This window comes from Perna viridis, chromosome 12 (assembly GCF_037379345.1).
Source record: "Perna viridis isolate PV_CMFRI_1.1 ecotype Kerala chromosome 12, ASM3737934v1, whole genome shotgun sequence".
NCBI classification, from domain to species: Eukaryota; Metazoa; Mollusca; class Bivalvia; order Mytilida; family Mytilidae; genus Perna; species Perna viridis.
In genome coordinates this window covers 3033401-3056819 of record NC_142456.1, presented here as the reverse complement: position 1 = coordinate 3056819, position 23419 = coordinate 3033401, and the positions used below count along the sequence as shown (strand labels likewise).

At 34.8% G+C, this 23419-nt stretch overlaps 1 protein-coding gene across 4 annotated transcripts in view; it reads right to left on the bottom strand.

Annotated features, from left to right (window-relative positions):
* Positions 1 to 410: 410 nt before the first annotated feature.
* The window catches only part of LOC148600775 (uncharacterized), a 41871-nt gene continuing 18862 nt past the window's right edge, over positions 411 to 23419 (bottom strand). For 2 of the 4 annotated variants that reach the window (XM_088555261.1, XM_088555262.1), the window contains exons 3-4: positions 9116 to 9407; positions 411 to 4700 (exon numbers count right to left, since the gene is read on the bottom strand). In XM_088555261.1, the coding sequence (XP_088411387.1) occupies positions 3996 to 4700; positions 9116 to 9407 (997 nt within the window). In that variant the 3' untranslated portion in view covers positions 411 to 3995. The remainder of the gene's footprint in view (positions 4701 to 9115; positions 9408 to 23419) is intronic. The other 2 variants (XM_088555263.1, XM_088555264.1) reach the window with 1 other exon arrangement.

Genomic DNA, 23419 nt, shown 5'->3' with positions numbered 1-23419 from the left:
TACCATACTTCTGAATCAACGGTATAAGAGAAATCAAGGAAACCAAGGTTACAGCGTTAATCAAAAGAATGTAATCCAGGGACAAAGACCAGACATGGAAAACAGACATACATAACAATATTTGATGATTATGTATGGGAAAAAATGTTTTGTTTGAATAAATTTTCTATTATTATTAGATTCGTCTACCTCTTACATTTAATTTATTCCAACATACATTATATCACTCCAAATATGAAATTAATCTAGGCTATAAGCAATGCCTGGATGGAACAATTAGTAGGGCTAATTTCTATAGTTGAAAAAAGGTACATATTGCACCGTTTTCAAGTCGTCATAGGAAGACAATGAAGTTTCCGCAACAGTATCAAGTTTTAAGTGCTTGAAATAAAATGTTTAAAAGTTTAGTATACTGTTAAAACATCTTTATATCTTAAATGAGCAAGTAGTGCGTTGTTGTTTACATGTTCATTTCGCATATAATCTCCACAATAAATGATGTAAATCTTGTGTAAATGTCGCGTCAACTTTCAAGTAATCTCGTTGCAAATGCATAAACTTACTCTATACAGTAAAGTTAACTTCTATTAAATTTTGAATTTGCCTTGGAAGTAAACGCTCACAATTTGTTTAACCTTGGAACTTATTTATAATTTAAAAGTAATTAATAAGAATAATTAATAAGTGAACAATAGCCACGTTTAAAAGATAAAAAAGACACTAAATACAAATAACATATGAATAAAACGTAAAAATATTGAAAAATATGAGACCAAATTTTTGTCATTACCGCCTTTGTCAGGGGCAAAAGCATTGTTGAGAAATCTGTCAATGCCTACCAAAGAGACAAGGTGTCCTTCAAAATTGATCTTGATCATTATGAAATATGCGTCGAGATCAAATGGAGAAGCAAAGCTATTTGCAGGCTATCTGAAGGGGAAAATGTTATATACATAGGCCCCATACCAGATCTTTACAAGCGGTACATGAACGATGTCTTTGGGGTATCCTCCGATAAATAACATGATTTGATGTCTTTCATCAATAGTGTTTCTCTTTACCATCCAGCCAACTTATACACCTTCAACTCAAGAGAGCCTTTCGTTCCTCGACATCAATTGTGAAATGCAAGATGGAAAAATTTCAACCTCCGTTTTTTACTAACCAACAGATGTACATTGTTACTTAAACTATCAGTCCTGTCATCCTCAGTCATACAAAAATGATATGCACTCCAAGTTTCAATTTCTGAAATGCTGTATTTGTAACGATGACCATGATTTCAGGGCTCAATGTAATGATGAACGTTTTTTGTCAGGACAGGCTATCCGAACAATGTTCAGGGTCGAGCGATCACGTCAGTTTCCCAAGTTAAGAGATCTGAGTCTATGAAAAGAGGACGAAAAACACAAGAGACCGTGTTCCTTTGGTCTTGACAAATCATCCTCATAATGTTGCAATCCAGAACATCCTGATTCGCAACTTTAAACCTTTAGCTCTTGGAGACGAATACATATCGTCATTTTTTAACGATTCGCTTCCAATTACAGCTTATAGAAAAGGAAAGAGTCCGAAAGTGCACCTTGTTACGAATTTGGTTAAGAGTGCCTCTAGACGCCCCTTGCCAGTTACTAAGGAATACGGCACTAAGCGAACATGCTGTTCGACATGCCCTTTTACTTGGAAAACTGATGAGGTCGTCGGGCCAGCAAAAGTCTTTACATCAACAGATGGTTTCACATACGCTGTGGTTACATGAAAGTAACTGTCCTTTTGAAAACAGGCAATAATAATAATAATAATAATAATAATAAAATAAAATAAAAAGTTCCTAGAACATCGTATCATCAGTTTTCTTAGGCGTGGGATTCCCTTTGGATTAAATGTCAAGACACGCATTATTTCTAATATTAATACCAGAATATAATAGCATTAAAACCTATGATTTTTCAACACTGTATATTTCTATACCTCATACTCAGTTAAAATCCAGGTTCATAAGCTTTATACATCGATGTTTTTTTCCACAAAAAGATGGTACACCTAGATACAAATAAATAGTTAGCTAAATCTTTAAATCTCAGTTTCCGCTATATAGATGACGTAATATCTTTAAACAATCCTAGTTTCGGTGATTTAACACATCGCATCTACTCCAAATAACTTGAGACGAAGGATACTACAGACACTGTGAAGTCAACCTCATATCTTGATCTACACTTAGAGATCGATGGTAAAGGAATATATTTACCAAACCTCACGTTAAACGTGATGACTTTTCATTCAGAATTATCAACTTTCAAATCTATGTCGTGTGGCAACATTCCTTCAGCACCTGCGTATGGAGTTGTCATATCACAACTCATACGTTATACATTGTGTACCAGAGCTTGCCGTTTGCTTGTTGACTTTTTGTATCGCATTAGACTTCTTACACTTAGGCTTCTGGAACAGGGTTATGTTGCTTCAAGATTGCCATCACCACAAAGGTTTATAGTTGTCATCATGAACTCGTGAATCGTTACGGTGTATCCATCTGCACCATGAAAACTGATTTGTTCAACGTGTCATAGTTTTTCTTTCCTCTTTCGTCTACCCTGGACTTGACTTTTTATGAGCAACTCGGGAAGCTTATCTTACCAGTCCACCTGCACCGTGAAGGTTCGGGTGTTAAAAGTATAGGCCTGCAGCAGCGCTAAGCTTGTCGTAAAAGGCGACTATATAGTGCTCAAAAACCAAGCCGGGGGCTAGGGCGCTCTGCCAACAGAGCAACTGGGATGTGTGCCCCAGGTGGTTGAATGGGGTACCCCGGGCGTGTTACATGCTGGGGTTGTCAGGCTATAATACGGAAAACTGACCGTAAACCATAGTGGTGCACCGTGTTGGGAAAGATGCCACGTTCCTCGCATGTTGAAGAACCCTACTGTGGTATTATCCCGGAGTAGAAACCATAGGGCTCCGCCGACCCTGCCCACCTTTCCCTATTTCCAGTGGCAATAATATAGCTGAAATATTGCTGCGCGGACGTTAAACCCCAACAAACAAACAAACAAACCAGTCCACCTAGTCCATGCTCCAATTTTTTAGTGGAGTTCCAGTTGCTCATTTACTTTTGTTACTGTGTATGTATTATTTTAGTTACTTTTCGTTTTTGTTTTTTTTTTTGTGTTTGTCTGTTTTCGATGTCTGATCTTTGTCCCTGGATGACATTCTTTTGATTTACGCTAGAATCTTGGTTCTCTCGATTACTCTTAGTCTTAGACACGGTTTTTTATTTTGAAAATTTTCATTTTTAACTTGGCGCTTATTTCGTTATGATCAAGATCAATTTTGATCGGCATCTCATCTCTGTGGTAGGGAATGACATGTTTTCTCCTCAATATTTTTTTGCCCTGACGAAGGCCGCAAGGCCGTAAATTGTGGCTCATATTTTACGTTTTATTCATATTTTATTTGTATTTATTGTTTTAACCCTTATTCATTATACTTATTCACGTTTAATTTGAGCCACTTCACAACATATATTATATTTAAAAATATTTACATTGACATTCAACCAAATATTTTATTCATTGAAATTAACAATAATACGTGTATCATATACACATTCCCAGTAAACATATATGTAATATGTTGCATGAAAACTATTATAGATTTATATATTTAGAAACATACGTTTTTTGCATATTCATTACCAATGATTGTTGGACCCCTGTCTCGTTTACCCTATATTGCATACCCTATATCACACCTTTAGATCTATGTCGCCTGCTCTATATCTCAAAACTTCCTGGAACACTATTAAAGTATCATTAAAATATAAAATATTGTGAACATTAAACCTCAAAATATGTTTCACATACTGCATCACATGGGGCCGGTGTCCTTTGGGGTGATATAGAGTCTTGGTTTGATACGACACGTGGTTAAGATTTTAGCATGTACATGTATAATATTCAATATTAAAACTGTTCAAAGTTTGAAGAAACTTAATTTTATTGTGCTGGAAAAAGTCTTTTAATATTTATTAAATCGCACGATCTTTCCTCTGTTAAGAACCAGTGTCCCCATTTCTTCGCCCTGGCCATTTTCGCCTGATTCCCAACGATCCAGTTATTATGTATTAGGACCGGGTCAATTTGATTTCTTTCTTCAACCGAATTGTCGTACCACTTCCCATCTGAGAAAATGTTAAACGGAATGACGATTGATTTTAGACCAGAATATTTCTTGTCATGTAACTTTGATAGAAATGCCTGATCGTTTTCCTCGCCTGCAATGAATTCATTCGAACTTTTATTTTTTATTTTCTCGTATACAACCTGCATCATTCTGTTTAATTCCTTGAAAACCTCTTTAGTAGTCGTTGTCGGAAAGAGATAAAGGAATCCACCATTTATAGTATTACCTTTATAATTGCTGATAAATACTATATCACACTTGCCGGAATAAGACCTTAAAATTGGTAAAGGGTTTTTAAAAAATACAGAATCACACTCAAAAAAATAGACCTCTATATTGTTTTGTATCAAAGCTAATTGAATGGACGTCCTCAGGACCATTATCTTCAGGTACCCCGCGTGACTGTAACTTTGGTGACCTTCCATTGACTTGTCTACATCAATGACAACAATGTTAACATCAGGTGACAATTCCTTCATTTTTGCTGTTCCTTCGTTGCTAGTCACAATGAAAAGTACCTAAATACACAAGAAAAGTTCCCCTCATTACGTATTAAATTAAAACTCTACAAATGGTAGAGAGAGTAATCAAGGGAACCAAGGTTATACCGGTAATCAAAAGAATGTAATCCAGGAGCAAAGACCAGACATGGAAAACAGACATACACAACAAAGAACATAAAGTAACTAAAATCATACATACAAAGTAACACAAGTAAATGAGCAACTCGGCCTCCTCTTAAAAACTGGGAGTATGGACCAGGTGCACCGGTAGGGTAAGCGTCCTCTGATTTTCTAGAAACACCCGCCGAGTTGCTTATAAAAAGTCAAGTCCGGGGTAGACAAACGAGGAAAGGAAAACCATGACTCGTTAAATAAATCAGTTTTCATGGTGCTGATGGATACACCATAACGATCCACGAGTTCATGATGACGACCATAAAACTTCTGTAATGATGACTTCAATCTTGTAGCAACATAACCCTGTTCCATAAGCCTACTGAAAGGTGGTTCATGTTGTAGAAACATCCACCAAATAAACTGTATTTTTTATTTTACTTATTTTTTAAAGAATAATATCTATTAAGGTTTTTGACAAAAGTATTTGTGATACTTTTGGTAAATGGCTTGCTGGTAAGCAACAAAGAAAGAATAATCATATGTGCTCCAAATAGAGCAATTTTCCCCGAAATCTATGTTTCGTTCTTGAATCGTAAACGTAGCTGAGACGCAACACAAACGTGACCAGTCAGAATATGATGTATTTGGTCTCCTGTACGGAGTATTCATAATACAAATGATGAATCTTACACGGTAATAACGTTATAAAGCCTATACAAACAACATTAAAATAACATTGTCGATTGCAAACAAAGTGACAAACTGTGACCATGTTTCAATTTGTATGGAATTGTCCTCTTTTAAGACAGTATATCCTAAACATTGACAAAACAATTAAGATAATTGAACAGTTAATTTATCTAAAAAACCCAATAAATTATAAAATGAATTTGAATATTTTCTTCAACTCTCCGTTCCTGGTTTTCTAAACATGAGTAAAAATCGCCAGCTCATGGTACGGCCAGGGGTCAATATGAAACTTCAGTCTGTCATTGCATACACTTTTTGCGTTGATAAATATTGTCTAAACAGCTGATGGCAAAATATAAATAATATTGAATGCAGTACTTACACTCCTTGAGACGTTAAGGTTTCCCGCACGCACTCTAAACGCTCACCAAATGCACTATAAACGAACGCTTCTATCGTGCGTTTAAACGAACGCTCCTATCGTGCATTTAAACGCAAGATAAACGAGCTCTCCCAACGTGCATTATAACGCACGATAGACGCACGACGAAAAATAATAATATTGACATATAATGAAGACAGAAAAAAACAGAAAATAAAATTAATGAAATTATATAAATTAATAATAGCGAGAAATATGAAAATAATAGCTTAATCAAGGAAATAATCAAGGTAGAAAAATAAACGAGTGCTTCTATAGTGCGTTTAAACGAACGCTTCTATGGTACGCTTAAACAAACGTTCCTAGCGTGCGTTTAAACAAACGCTTCTATCATGCCCTTATCGTGCGTTTAAACGATCGCCAAACGATGTGTAAACGCACGATAAACGATGCACGAGCGCTAAAATGGGAAAAGTGAACGTCTCAAGGAGTGTAAGTTGGCTTGAACAGTAATCAATAAAACAAAGAGACAAAGATTGTAGCGGAAATCAAAAGAATATTATCCAGGGACAAAGATCAGACATGGAAACAGACAAACACAACAACGAACATAAAATAATCAAAATAACACATACAAAGTACCAACAGTAAATGAGTAACTCGAATTCCACTAGAAACTGGGAGCATGGACCAGTGCAACGTTAATCCTCTGCTTTTGTAAAGACAACCGCCGAGTTGCTCATAAAAATTAAAATCCGGGGTAGACGAAAGAGGAAAGAAAAACAATGACACGTTTAACAAATCAGTTTTCATGGTGCAGATGGATATACTATAATGATCCACGAGTTCATGATGACGACCATAACACTTCTGTGGTGATGACTTCAATCTTGTAGCAACAAAACCCTGTTCCAGAAGTCTAAGTTTAAGAAGACTAACGCGATACAAAATAGTCTGCGTAGTTACGGCAACCGTATGAGTCGTGATGTGAAAACTCTATATGCAGGTGCTGAAGGGATGTTGCCACAGATGAAAGGAAATTTGACAATTCTGAATGAAAACTCATCACGTTTGTCGTTAAGTTTGGTCAATAGTTTTCCTTTACCGTCGATCTCTAAGTGTAAATCAATATATGAGGCTGACTTCACAGTGTCTGTAGTATCATGTATCTCAAGTTATTTATGGTAGATGCGATGTATCAAATTCCCGAACCTAGGATTGTGAAACGATAATACGTCATCTTTATACCGGAAACAGAAATTAAATGATCTAGTTTAATTATGTTCTTTCTTTCGGATCAGATCAGGTATAAAGTCAGCATCATAAGAGTGAAGGAAAAGGTCAGCAAGTGAAGGAGCACAATTTGTTCCCATTGGAATGCCGACCATTTGTTGAAAAATGCGTCCACCACACTGAACACATATGTTGTCGACAAACCATTTCCAGCATTTTGATAACATCATCTGTTTATTTAGAACATGATTTGGAATTATTTTTGCAAAGTATTAGGAATCTCTACAAAGAACTATATATTAGTATCTAGGTGTACCATCTTTCTTGGAGAAGCAACGATGTATAATGTTTTTAAGTCGGGATTTTAACTGATCATGGGGAATAGAAGTATTGTTGAAAAATCATAGGTTTTAATGCTATCATATTCTGATAATTATCTTGAATTGAGGGTCTCCAAAATATCTTTCGAATATTTCAGGATCCACACTGAATTAATACTACTACGGGAAAATCAAGTGTTGTGGTAGGACCGGCGACCCTCTTTGACAGCTGTGAGTATAGAAGTTAAAAGTTTTGAAAGAGGTTTGGTGGTACATTTTACAGATCCAGCTATGTAATGTTGTTTGTATGGATTCTTGTTGAGTTTTGTAATCCAGTACATAGGCGGTAAATCACAATCATCGTTTTTGGTGGACAGACCAAAAAAGGATAGCACAGATTTACGATTTTCTATTACTCTTTTGAGAATGTAGTGGCAGTGTAGGTCTTATCACTGCTATTATTTTCTACCTCTACCTCTGATAATAAAAATTGGATGGAATACGTTATGCATATAAAAACAATGTTGGTTTGGGCCTTGTCCGCTGGTAAGACACCATATTTGTCATGTATAGTAGACAATGTATCTGCTATATCGGGGTCTTTGAAAACTGATGTAGCATTGACACTGATTGACCAACTTAAATTTTCATTCGTTTCAAAATTAGAAACCTCACGGCCTTTACCCACTCAGACAGAGAATCAATGTCTTCTTGTTCTCGTTTTGTCAATTTTCTTGTGTAGTCCTCCAAGGCATCCATAAGATCTTCGAAGACATTATTCCAATTTATGGAGCGTGGTTCACGGCACTAGACAGCACCTTACGCAGAGATTCGTTTTCATTGATGCCTAAATCTCCCGTAACGACGTGACGGAAGGGATATATTTGAATGGAGAGTTTTTGCAAGAACAGTCAGATGCTTAGCCTTGAAGTCCTCAATCTTGAGGTTTTGCAATAGCCTTTTATATAATTTAAAAAGGTCTTCGGAGCTAGTTTTACGATTCAGTTACTTTAAAATAGATCTACCATGGTCTTTTTCGCCGATGCAATTGAACGTTGCTAATGTGACAGTCGCATATGTGTTTTACTATGCCTTCAACGTATGACCTACCATGACAATCCTGCCTATGATTATCATACCACGTTTTCTTTTATTATAGGTAATAATTGGGCAGAATAAAGTTATAAATGATTTTTAAGGCAATTTTAAATAAAGTTCAATGCTAACCGATCATTTCATCTTTTAACGTAAACTTCCAATCCCATACATGTAAAGTACGTACTGAAATTATGAGTACAAGAACTCGCCAACAATATTAGCGACTTAAAAAGCAAACGACATGTAAGAGATCAAGATGAAAAGAGCAATCTGTTACAAAAAGAACTAAGATTGAAAAGTCAATTCTGTAGATGAAAAAGTACTACGTTCCGTGGTTTACTATTCTTTACTATTTTCTTGATGAACATAAAAGTGCAAACATGGAAGACGCGAAATTGAACACTATACAACCCATACCATTGATTGAAACCGCTAAATTGAATCCGAAATCATATTCACTTGACAAAATTCGCGAGAATGAATACGTTCAGTTATTTTGAACAGAAACTAAATGAAAAACTTCAAGAATATATAATATGTGCAAATAAACCACAGCATAACAAGGTGCGTTCTTGTAGCTACATTCTTACTTGTTTATGGAAGCCCATATGTTTGGTATTGCATATCCAGCTGTACACCATATCATTGTAGCCATCATTTACTATCGTGATCAGCACAGGTCTTTCCTTAAGTTTCAGCGCTTCTTCCAATATCAATGCAATGTTACTATCATCATGTTTCGTAATAGATCTTGTTGTAATCGTGTTGGTTTGAAGTACGTTGTATAGTAAGCTGAACATGAAGATGAAAACGAAAACTGTAAAGGCATAGGTTTTGGTGCCCATTGCAGAGCCTACTGTCTCCTTGTTTGATGCCCTCGCCCTGAAGTTACAAAAACGATTAACTCGAACTCGTACTGCTGTGACATCTATGGCAACAACGCCTGCACAAAGTCCAGCGCCCTAGACCACTCGGCCAGCTAGGCTATATAAAAATATATCTTTCGCTAGCCGGATCATTCCTTCTCGTAGGATTAATCTAGGGCTGTAACTTAGTAGACGATATATGGTAGTACAGGACAGCAAATTGGAATAGCTAGACAGGGAGTTGAAACTTGTAATGAGGCATGAAGTTTAATATATTATTGAACTTTGATTTAATTTGTGTTTAAAATCCATGGGTAGAAACAATCAAAAGCGTAAGACCAGCCAAAAGTCCAAAACTGGTTATACGCCGCCCATGAAAACAAGTTCTAACATGGCGGCCATGAATCAAAACAATCCGTCCAACGTCTGTCAACTCATAATACAGGCCAATGACACAATGTACGGCAGCTTTATTGAATCATCAAGAAGTCCAACAAGTAAAAGTAATATTTGTAGCCCTGCCCAACAACAATTTAGCATGCCACCACCAGCTCAGCATAGTTCACCCCTCCAACACACTGCAAACCCTGTTAATTTGCACCCAATTCCAAAAGAACCCCAACATCAGCAGCCCCATTATTAATACTCATCAAATCATGTCAATGGAGTTAGACACTGATGTTAGGGTCAAAAGATTAGAGGCCACTACGAATGAGAGATTACCAAAATTGGATATTATTGACACTCTTTTATAAAAGCTAGATCGTTTTGAAGTTTCGATGAATCAAATCAGAATTGAGATAGATGATATCAGGGAAACACAAGAACAACACTCAAAACTAAATGATAAAGAAGAGGCCCATCACCATAATGTTAAAGCTTGAAAACTCAAACAGAAAAGTGGAGGCTGAAAATGCTGAACTTAAAGAAGAACTTCTATCAATGCAAACAAGATCCATGAAATATTACCTGATTTTTGGCGGTATACCTAACCCTGATGGGAAATATGAAAATACAGAAGATGCACTAAGAGATTTCTTTGCAAATGAACTTGAAATCCAAAATGTCTCAAATATTTAATTCCAAAATGTTCACAGATTGGAAGAACGCACTGAAGGGAAGGAAAAGAGTATCATTGCTCGTTTTGTGAAATATAATGAGCATGAACTGGTGAGGAAATTTGCGGCGGAAAAATTGAAAGATAAACACAATTTTCAGTGTACCAGCAGTACCCGATAGAAATTACTGACAGGCGCAAACCTCTGATCCCTAAACTCAAGGAATTCCGCAGTCAGAAGAAAAATGCAAAGTTTTCCTATGATAAACTGATTGTTGATGGTGAAGTATTTGACTCATTCCGTAGTGAGACCTGTCAAGTCCGGGTGTCAAAAGAATAGGCCTGCAGAGGCGCTAAGCTTGTCGTAAAAGGCGACTAAATAGTGCTCAGAACCTTGGCCAGGGGCTATGGCGTTCTGCTCACAGAGCAACTGGGTTGTGTGCCCTAGGTGGTGGAATGGGGTACCACTGGTATGTTACATGCTGAGGTTGTCATGCTATAATACTGAAAACCTGATCACAAACCATAGTGGCGCACCGTGTTGGGAAAGATGCCACGTCCCTCACACGTTAAAAAAACCATATTGTGGTATTCTCCCGGAGTAGGAACCATAGGGCTCCGCCACAGGAGGCTAAATTGCCTGACTCTACCCACCTCTCCCTATTTCCAGTAGTCCGAATTTCCTCTGACCCTGCAACCCTCCTCTTTTTTATTTGGATATTGATATGTCGGATTGGGGTCAGAACGATGTGCCATACAAACAGTTGGAGATTCAGCGGTACCGCGGAATATCGCCTTTTACGTGCTTCTTACGACTTTCATGTTAAAATCGTGTAGGTGATGCATACTATTTCGATTTGGGATTCATTTTTCGTTATGTTGATGTAAGTTTTTTTGGCTATTTGTCATCAAATCTCGATAAAAAAAAGTTTCAAAGCCCTAACCCAGGGTCAGCAGCCATTTATTTTCGATTACCAACTTAGAGTGACGCAAGCGAGATTTGGTCGCATGCAAATGAGATTCCGTCATGCACAGATGGTCACGTGAGATCAACAAACACCGCCTTCTTTGTGTGTCTAAACAAGCGTGTGTACTGGAACAACATTGAGTCGATAAGTCTGAAGTGGGACACAGGTAGATTTGGAATCGTGGTGGTAAATGAAAGATGTCGTCGTATATTTGATGGACGCAAATTTTAATGTGACTTTTAACAGTAGTTTTAATAAGTTTCACTTAATTTTTCATTTATTTTATCCCTTGTCCCCTGTACTTTGTAATTCAGTTCTCGCAATTTCATCCCAAAAATTGAACCAAATTATGCCACATGCATTTTGTTTTGAAAAAGCAACTCCATCAAAATGGTGGCTGATGTCTTTATGTTTTTCATTCCATAAGCGCACCACAGCAGCCTATTTATACCCCACTGGACATATATATCTTATCAAGGAATAGGTGCAAAAACTAAGAGCCATAAGATTTCTTCATATGAAATTTATGAAGGCATAACACGAAATTGATGGTGTATGTGTTTGTCATTGAGTTAAAAATAATCTTTATTTTTTTCAATGTAACTATGAACAAATGAATTAGGAATGGGAAAAAAAGTGAGGGGGTGTCTTGTCAAAAATGCTATATATTCATGTATTGGAAATGGTATGTGAAATTAATGAATGATTCAAGTCCATAAACATTTTTGTTTAATTGTGTACATTTAGCATGATCACTGGAAATAACAACTTTTCAATGAACTGATTTTTGCTTCAGGTATCAAAGAAGGTTGTGCTACCATTATCCTAGCATCACCAGAATATGTGATAAAAAAGCATTACAGCGACATCCTGTTAGAAACATATTCTGAAAAAAAATGTTTAGTTGCGTATGATGAGGCACACTGTATATCAAAATGGTATGTTGTATATAGTGACAAAAAGAAATGTATGCAGTACAGTTAGAATTCTACATGAATGTATATATTTTGATAAAAGCAAACCCACAGTGTACTGGTAGCTGCCTCCCATGTGTAGTAACTTATGTTTTACATGAAAAAGAGCATTTTTTGTAAAGGGTTACTGTTTGAGCTGGCACACATTGTATATTTATTTTTTTTTACATTACACAATAAAAACCATATTTAATTTTACAGGTGATTAGATTTTAGAGAGGACCATAGAAAAGTTTGAATTATTCAAAGTAAAATAGATTCTACAATTCTCAATCTAATTGCAACTTCAACCAAAGACATAAGGACATATCTGTTGTATTGGAGCTAAGTGAGGCATCTGATGTGTCAGTTTTATCGAACAATTAAATATTATATATACATGTACATGTACATTTGTATATCTGCAAATTGAAACAACTAATATTTGTTTTGGCTCTCCAATCCTAAAATCACCGTGTATTTTGTACAGAATGATGTTTTTGGCATTGATGCTCAAACATGATTTGTACAATGGACCATGTCTTATGTTTTTATTATTCTGTCTTTTTTCAATCTCTGAAGCATCGACCATTTTATTAGCAAGGGGCAAGTGATCTTTTAAAAATGCTCCAAATCCTGACAGGAATATTTTACTCCTCCAATGAAAAGTACAATAATAATGATTCTATGTTTCCCCAATTACTAAACAAGGCATTTTTTTTTCAAAATGAAGTATTGATTTCAGTTGCTTCTGAATTAAAACTAAATGTTTGTGTTTGTGCAACAAAAATTTCATATCTGACATCAAATCCCTGCCCCTTAAATCCTACAAGAATATTGTCACTGGAAGATGTAACTAAGTTTACATTTTTATTTATGATGCATGCACATAGAGACAAGTGCAACATTTTGTTTAAACATATAGGTACTCAAGTAAATTCCAAATAAACTTTTAATTAACTAATGTGAATGTTATAAGTTTCACCATAACATACATAGGTGAAGAAAACTCCTCAGCAATTAAACAAATTGAAAGCAAATGCGAAACCCTACAATACAAGAATGTGTCCAACTTAAAATAAAAAGCTTTGCCAAATGCAGCATGATACAACCACAGTCAATTATACTCTACAAGTGTGGACTCAATATTAGTTATTGACGCACTTAACATAGAGTCTTACAGTTTATTATGGACACAACAAATCATTTGGACACAATATTACATATTTTGAAATTCAATACAAGTATAAAGGTCTGCTTTAGAGTGCATTCATGGATCACTTTGAACTTCATTATCTCAAAAAAATATGATTTGTTAGGGCGTGGCTTCCTTTATAATTTGAAAACTGTAAAAGATATTTGAAATTTAATTGAAAAACTCAGGCAAGGATTTTGATGTGACATCTACAAATTTTTTCAAACCAAACCAGAAATAAACAAATAGTTTTCCCCTTTATTTCTCGAATCAAGGGAAAAATACTTGTTTAGGGCCCTTTATTCTTACTTGGCTTAAGTCACAACATAAACAATCAATCCAAGTCTGTTTATTGTGGTATAGAATATTGTGAAGCAATATCAGGCATTGCTATACTTTTATTAGAGTTGTATTGATAATTCAATGAATTTCTTGTTTTAGGACCCATTTATGCCTCTAATTCTAACCCCCAAAATCTATACCAACCTTCCTGTTGTAGTTTGCAACCTTGTTTTAAAATTTGTAAAGATGAACCAACTAATACTCAAATTTTCACAAAAACCAAGTGTCTCCATATGACCACAACAAATCCAAACCAATATGCGAGTGAACAGTTTTCTGGGGTCGTATTAATATTTGAGATAATTTGGACTCAGACCTGTGAATACAGGTAGATAGCGTTTATTGTGACCAAAGAGTATAATTTGGGATTTATGTCCTCATCTATGGTAACTTGTTAGGACTTACATGTAGTCAACAGAACCACATTGGTATTCAGTTGTAAGAATCAACCATATGAGGTAGTATGTATATGTATTACTGTTAGTTTTTACAAAATGCAAAGAGATATGGCTGTTTTTTTTTTCTGAAAATAATATTAATCTTTAACTTAGGGAGAATTTCCTCTGAAACTGCGACCCTCTTTTTATTTGGATATCCCAACTCAACATACACATAACTAATTAAAAAAGAGGATAGTTGCAGGATCAGAGGAAATTTGAATGGTCTTTAGGTAGTTGCAAGTACTACATTTTTGTGTAGAAAGTCAGACATGAACATAATGAAACAAAAAAGCTTAAATATGCTCTCTATAAATCCATGCAGACATGTTAGGTGGTGAAAGAAAAAAATATTTTAAAAGCTTAATATAATTGGCTTCCCTAAGCCCTGTCTTCTCCATAGAATCTAAACAAAAAAAAAAAAAAACAAGAAACAGGTATACAGACATCCAGTTCATCACAAATTACACTGCCAGTTAAAATCTCACATTGGAATAACATTATGTTAAACTTCAATATATTAAGAATCTAAGCAATTGAAGATTCAAAATAAGTGCAAAACAAATTTATAAACTGCTATATAAAAGCAATTTAAAATCTAGTAGAAAATGTACATGATTGACTTCTGCACCCCCCCCCCACACACACAAACACCCTAATGCATTTCCAATATTTTAATAACCTGCTCGAAAATTGAGTTTAAACAGTTGAATTAGGGTATTCTAAGGATGGGGTGCCACAAGTAATATTTTACACATCTAAAAAAATTCACAGTTCAACCACAAGTAATGGACAATAGGATCCAACCACGTGTTTTCATATGTTGTTCCAGTACACACGCTTGTTTAGACACACAAAGAAGGCGGTGTTTGTTGATTTCACGTGACCATCTGTGCATGACAGAATCTCATTTGCATACGACCAAATCTCGCTTGCGTCACTCTAAGTTGGAAATCGAAAGTAAATGGCTGCTGACTCTAGGTTAAGGCTTTCAAACTTCTTTTTATCGAGATTTGATGACAAATAGCCGATAAAACTTACATCAACATAAAGAAAAATGAATCCCAAATCGAACTAGGTATGCATCACCTACACAATTTTAACATGAAAGTCGTAAGAAGCGCGTGAAGGGCGATATTCCGCGGTACCGCTGAATCTCCAACTTTTTGTATGGCATATCGTTCTGACCCCAACCCGACATATCAATATCCAAATAAAAAAGAGGAGGGTTGCAGGGTCAGAAGAAATTCAGACTATATTTCCAGTGGCAATCAAAATTTGTCAACCCCATTATCCTTGTGTCCCATCCCATTTTTCATTTCGTCTTTATTTTATGTTAATTTTATCATCCACTTCATGTTCTCGGCCTGAATATAGCTGAAATATTGCTGCTTGGACGTTAAACCCCAACAAACAAACAAACAAACAAACAAACCCGTAGATGAACCTCCATATATACCTGGTCTACCTACTAAGGGAAACTAGGACAATACATCAGCCATTCGTCGAGGTCAAGGTCATGACAATAGAGAGAAAATTAATATCCATTGTCTTAATGTGTGCGGTTTGAAAAAGAAATTACTGAACCCGGACTTCATTAACCTAACACAATTATATGAAATTCTTGTATTTACAGAATCTTAGCTAAGTGAATTTGATGAACTTGAGATCCCCTAGGATTATAATTACTTTTCAAAAATTAGAAAAAAATGTAAAAGAAAATCTGGAAGAATTATTATTGTATATAAACAATCATTGTCAAAATATTTAACCTTTTTGAAATCAGATAGCGATTTTATTCAGTGGATTGTTATTTCAAAAAAGATATTTCCAACAAAACAACATTGCAAAAAGGTATTGGTGGGATGTGTATATGTACCCCCAGAAAGCTCTAAATATTTATAGAAATTGAGAGCGAGATGATTAATTTTTCAAAAGATTGTCATATTTCATTGATCGGTGATTTCAATGCTCGAAGTGGGAACATGATCATGAGCGATTGTGTAGACTTTGATGATAATTTATTTGATATTTTAGAAATAAGTGAAGATTAAACTTTTTTGCATGATACTGAAATGTTCAGAAATGAACTAGTAGAAATGGAACTTCCCATAGATAGACACTCACAAGATAGAACTCAAGTTAGTCATTATGGTCATAAAGAAGTTCGTTGTATATTGCCAATGGTCGTATATGTGATGATAGAAATATAGGTAAAACTACTTGTAAAGATGCATCTTTACTCGATTAATTACTTATGTCAGAATCTATGTTAGATATTGTTACTGAAATCATGTAGAAGATTTTGACCCAATGTACTCTGATGCACACAATCGTTTGCAGTTGTCTCTAAACTCTGTTAAACAAAATGATCCAAAACAATCACATATAAATATCACTTAACTAAGTTGGATAAAAGAAAAAGCGAATATTTCAGGCAATCCTTGATAAATAACACCGAGGATGTTTTGGTCAGTATTAAGTCCAAGCTTGACAATATTGAATTTGACTTGATCACACCTAACCAGGTAAGTGACCCCGTCACAGATATAGGTCAGGATTTGATTGATACTGCTAAAATACATTTTGAGTTTCAAATCGAGTTTCAAGGAATAGAGATAATGAAAATAAATCTTGGTTCGATAAATTATGCAAGGAAAAGCGGGATGAATTCCATACCGCATGTGGTAAATTTAAGGCAACACATTCTATGCCACATAAAGCTGAAATGAATGAAAAAGCGAAAGCATATCGCCAAACCCTAAGTAAGAGTTATGCAAGGTATTCTGGTAAATGTGCTAATAAGTTGAGGTCTGATTTAAAACATGAACAAAAAAGTCATTCTGGAAGATTTTGTATACATATTCGCAAGGAGACAAAGAACCGCCTAAATAAGATGTGGAAACCTTTTTCGAACATTTCAAGAACTTGAACGCAGGCGAAGAGTCCACTGAAATAGATATAGATGTAAACAGTGTGTGCGATGACACTATGTTTGATGAATTATTAAATGGTAATATAACTGTTAGAGGTGCAAGAAACAATAAAAAAAGGTTAACAAATAGTAAAGCGCCCGGGATATGGTTACTAATGAATACTTAAAATTCTCATCACCTAAACTTATATCAATATATTGTGATTTATTCAGTTTAGTTCTAAATGTATAGTTCGTAAGAGCCGGACATGCGGTATTATAAAACCATCTATAAAAAAACAAGGGTAATTATGCAGATCTCGATAATTATCGTGCAATTACTTTTATTAGCTGCATGGGTAAACATCTTTACGAGCATATTGAACAGTATATTGAATGTATTTTCAAATGAATTTAGCGTTCTTTCTGAGTACCAAGCAGGTTTTAGGAAGGGATATACAACCCTTGATAATATATTTACTTTACATGCACTGATGGAGTTTTACTATACTGCACTGACATCCGGAATGCATTCGGCACTTATTGAGAGATGGGTTTTGGATGAAAATAGGAATAATAGAAATAAAATAGAAATAGAAAATTATAAAATAGCGATATCAAAGGGAAAATTTTCAGAGTAATATATAATATGTACCACGATATTAAATCTTGTGTACAATGTGGTGAAAGGTAGTCTGATTTCTTTCCTTGTTTTTTGTGGTGTAAGGCAGGGACAGAACTTGTTTTTGTTCTCTATTTTCCTGAATGACATAGACATTTTTTTTGCCAAGCTCGATGGAGTATCACTTGAAGTTATTGAAAAATTGATGATAGATAAACTTCATGTTTATTTTAATTTTTTTGTAATCTTGTATGCGGATGATACTATAATTCTAGCGGAAAGTAAAGATGCATTCCAAACTCTTCAGACATTTTTCAGTTTACTGCGAATGTTGGAAAATTTAAGTAAATGTCAATAAGACAGAAGCCGAATTTTTTGTAGACGAAAGTAAAGACAAAATGTCAAATTTTATTTTGGAGGTGAGAGAGTAATCAAGGGAACCAAGGTTATAGCGGTAATCAAAAGAATGCAATCCAGGGACAAAGACCCGACATGGAAAACAGACATACACAACAAAGAACATAAAGTAACTAAAATCATACATACAAAGTAACAAAATCAAATGAGCAACTCGGACTCCACCAAAAACTGGGAGCATGGACCAGGTGCACCGGTAGGGTAAGTCAAGTGAAAATTGAAATAGTTGATTCATATGCATACCTTGGTCTTATATTTAGATACAATGGATGTTGTATAGATACTCGTAAGAAACGTATAGAACAGGCTCAGAAAGCCTTGTTTAGTATTAATAAACTCATAAATAATGAGAACATACCTATAGATTTGCAAACTAAAATGTTTGATTGTATGATTGAACCTATATTGTTATACGGCTCCGAAATTTTGGGCTTTGAAAATATTGATGTAATTGAACAAATCCTTTTGAATTTTGAGAATACTTGGTGTTAGAAACAATGCCCCAAATTATGTGGTATACAGAGAGCTTAAACAATTCCCTCTGCAAATTCGTTTTAAAGTACGCATGATGTCGTTTTGGGCAAGGGTGGTTCAAAATGAGAGCAAATAATATGATTCTCTTTATCAATTGATGCTTAAGCTTCATAGCACTGAATTATTCAAATTCAAATGGATTGAATACTTAAAAATACTTGCGATGATTTAGGTATAAGTGAATTTTTTGCGAATAAATTTCCAATTATTAATGTTAATTGAATTAAGCAAGTTTTGTATAATATAGCCTTATTTTTGGTTCATCCAGAGATGAATTCTACTCGCTTTTCAAGACATCCTTCGGTTTTTAAAACTGTATAGTCAAATTACCAAAGTATTACAGGATTTGGATCACAAAACGCACTTCTAATCTCCACTTACCAATTGAAAAAGGAAGGTGGTATAACATTCCAAAACCTGATAGATTATGCTCTTTTTGCAAAGGGAATGTTGTCGACGAATTCCACGTATATTTTGTTTGTGAAAATGTCGCTGTTTAAAATTTAAGACTAAAATATTTGGCAAGGTATTGTCATGAGTATTCAAATCGTAACAAAATGGGTGGTTTACTCTCTTTTTGCAATTTGAATTTGTTAAAAACACTTTCTGTGTTCATTAATAAAATATCTGCTATTCTATGATAAATTTATCACATTCTCTATAAGTAATTGTATTTGTCTCAGTATTTATTATTGCTGATTTCTGTGTCGTTTTGTATTTTTTAATTACTGACTGACCTCATTCAACACATTTACGTTACGTCTGAGTGTATATAATAAAATCTAAAATCTGAATCTGAATTATTGATGCATGTCGGAACAAATCCATATTATACAAACAACTCTATCACTGCTATATAAACGTTTAATTTCATTTGTAATTTTTATATATATTTATATCAACGCATGATTTATTGCTTTGTGACATTAAACTCAAGATTCAATTCTCAAACTAAAAAAAATATTTGATAATGGCGTAATGTGATTTTCCGTTACCTTAATATAATTTTGTCTATATCCACTACTTCCAAGTTATCTAAGCATAAGACATTTGGTTGAAACGAATGACTACGCTCTAATGTAAACAGTTTGTGTATGTAGATCGTCTCTTTTTTATGTGTTCACGTTCAGGCCTTGTTATATATATATATATATATATATATATATATATATATATATATATATATATATATATATATGAAGGTCTGAAAAATTCCTAACGATGTTAGAACTGTCAAATTTGCGATACAAACTTTGGTCGTTCCCTCCGCGGAACTCGAACTCGTACCGCTGTGACATCTATGGCAACACCGCCTGCACAAAGTCCAGCGCCCTAGACCACTCAGCCAGCTAGGCTATATAAAAAAAAATAGCTTTCGCTGGCCGGGTCATTCCCCCTCGTAGGATTAATCTAGGGCTGTAACTTAGTACACGATGTATGGTAGTACGGGACAGTTCATTTAGATGTTATTATGTAGGATAGAGGATCAAATTAATAATGCATGTCACAACAAATCAATATTACACAAACGTCTCAGAATGTGATGTCTCCTTTCGCTACACTGTTCCATCAGATCAAATTGATACAGGGAAGATATGTAAACGTATAGAAAGGTCTGAAAACGGTATTTTTCGATATACCGAAGCCATTATTGCCTTACACTGTAGCAAGTGCAGTAGATATAATAACCAAAGAGCTATTATCTCATCTTTATGCTAAAGAATGAAATAAAGTTCGAAATAATCTTTGATCAGACGCCGATTGTGATATAGCCACTGCTATGAACATGTTTGCATGTACGTAAATGCACTTACTTTGAACCGCTTTACTGTCATTTACTTGGGTTTAATATTTGAATGTTATAGTTTTCAATATTTGTTCGCTCTAATATTCGTATAAATCTCCTCGATAAAAGATTGTTCACCATTATGACATACTTTTGCGTGTAACGTAGTACAAAAATGGGAGGCTTTAATTAAGCTCGTTGAAGCATTAGCGTATACAAATCTGTAGCATGCTGTCTAAAGATAATTTTTTTGTAATAAATTTTGCAACGCATTTTATTCCCTTATGCGATCCGGCAAGTTTGAAACACTGTTATAAGATCAAGCGCGAATAAAGCTTTTTACTCGCTCCTATTTTTATTTTGAAAGTAGAAAAAATTAAAGTCGTTTGCTTTGTTTGCCTGTAAAAAAATCCAGGCTCTGGGTATTTATCTATTGTAATGATTACGCACAGTTCTATAAAACAAAGTTCTTTCAACATTGCTTTCTTTATCTGAGAAAAAATCTTCAATACATATACATTTACAATGTGCACAATTTGGACGCAATTTTGGGTGTATAAAATCCTGTTGCTTAAGTTTCTTGTATATAAAGTAAATTTTCCAACATTTCTTTCATATTTAGTGTACACCTACACATACGCCAAAAAAAAACAAAAAACAAAAAACAAAAGACAAAAAAACAAAAACAAAAAAAACAAAAAAAAACATGTAGACACTTAAAATACCCGTATTTATATTAAAACTTACCTAGGGAAGTACTATGATGCACCGCTCAGAAAGATCATGGATGAATGTACATGTAAATTCTTCACGTTTATGTGTAAATATCTGTGTTTAATAGCTTACATGTAGTTTTAATACAATATTCGTGCCAAGCGGTTCTGTCGTGCTAATTCCTGTCTGCAGTTTAGCTTTTTGTCGTCTTTTTGAATAATTAATGCAAATTGTAGCGTCTATAGTTTATTTACGAAGTTGTCTTTTACTTCAGACAGCTGCATCTTGTGTTACGTTTGGTTTCAATCCATGTCTAGAATATGAACAAAAATAGGCGCGACCCGGGTGGTGGATTTGATGGGGGTGCGACAATGCCTTATACATGTAAGTTGTCAGGTTAAATAAGCATGGTCTGACCGTGAACCATCTGAGGTTTAGTGGTATGAATATCCAAGTGACAGTTATTGAAATTAGTTTTCGAACCTGAATCTAACATATGCCAAGCTTTCATGCATTTTAGCGGAGATACGGGTTGCATTGATGTTAATCTTCGGAAACTCTACAAAATGAGACCCCTGTTATTTTTATTCAAAATTGAAGTGCGTCACTTCTGGGCTTCTTAACTTCCAAGTTTCATCCCCATTATTATGACTTATGAATAGCGGAAGGATTTAAGCTCCCATCGGGAGACGTACAAAGCTGTTGGAGATTACAGAATGTATGATCAAATTTCGGGAGGTATATACACACACACACACACATATATATATATAGTCAATCATGCAGTGTTGTATGTAGTTTAGGAAGAAAAGGTTACACGTGATTTGTATATATGCCTCATCTCTATTGATTCTGTTTTCAGCGGAACATACTCGAAGACTCAATTACTACCGAATTTGATACAAGTTTCAGTCAAGTAAAATGCTATTTTACGGAAGGCGGGACAAACATGATTAATTGCTAAAAGCTTTATGAAAGGCAGAAGTAAAGGTACGAGTGCAAACATTCTTCATAGGGCTAAAAAAAAATAAGTCATCATACGTATGACTCTATGACTAGGTTTTCCCTACATGATGATTGGGGTGTTTTACGGTCTTGACTATACTTAGGGATCTCGCACGACCGCCCCTTACGGGAATTCTGTTAGTAATGCCAATTAGTAGTAGTAGGAAGCGAAGCCCAGCCTTCGAGATACCTGACCGAATAACTCAGAGTGTGTCCTACTAGCGGCTGGGCTGCTGTGTGGACGCTCTGGTCTACTCCCAGACCCCACGTGGGCCGAGAGCGATTGCCCACTCAAATTGTTTTATTTTGATATTCCCCACTCTAACTGTTTGGGAGTACGTCAACGTGTTGAGTGTTTTCCCCACATCTTGTTTATATATATGTCTAACAGATAGCGTAAATCATAACACTAAGGTGCACTTGTTTTGTTTACTTATTCAACATATACTAATTGAATATGCATATAACTTTGTTTATTTCTTTCATAAACGAAAATAAATTTTCTCTTCTGATTTAAAAAAAAACGAAGATGAAATAAATTGTTTTAATTTTTAAAATGGAACAATTTTAAATTATTAAAGGGGGATAATTTCATTTCTTCTTCTAGGTGCTACAGTGCCTTATGTACCCTCATCCTTCATCAATAGAACGTAAGCACATGCGTCCTGAGCGTTTTCGTTTCGTTTCAATATATGTATGTGTTTATTGTTTTTGTTAACATCGTATGTTCATCGCAATTTTTAATAATTCCCTGTATTTGAGCTTGAGTGAATATATTATGATTAAAAAAGTAGTAATCGTAATTCTAATATTATGCGGCACAAATGGTCAACCCGTAGTGAAACAATAATAAAATACAGTTTCCGTTATTATTTTCTTTATTAATTTTTTAACTACATTTTAGATACGTATGATATATGTTATACTAAATAACACAATACATTAAGTACCATCAATGTAGCAAAACTGGATCTAACCCATTAACTAATTACAACAAAACATTTTTCAAGTTTTTCTAATGTATAATCATCATAAAAGAAACGTGGGAGCAGTTGTTAGAAGAATATTTTTCATTATATATAAC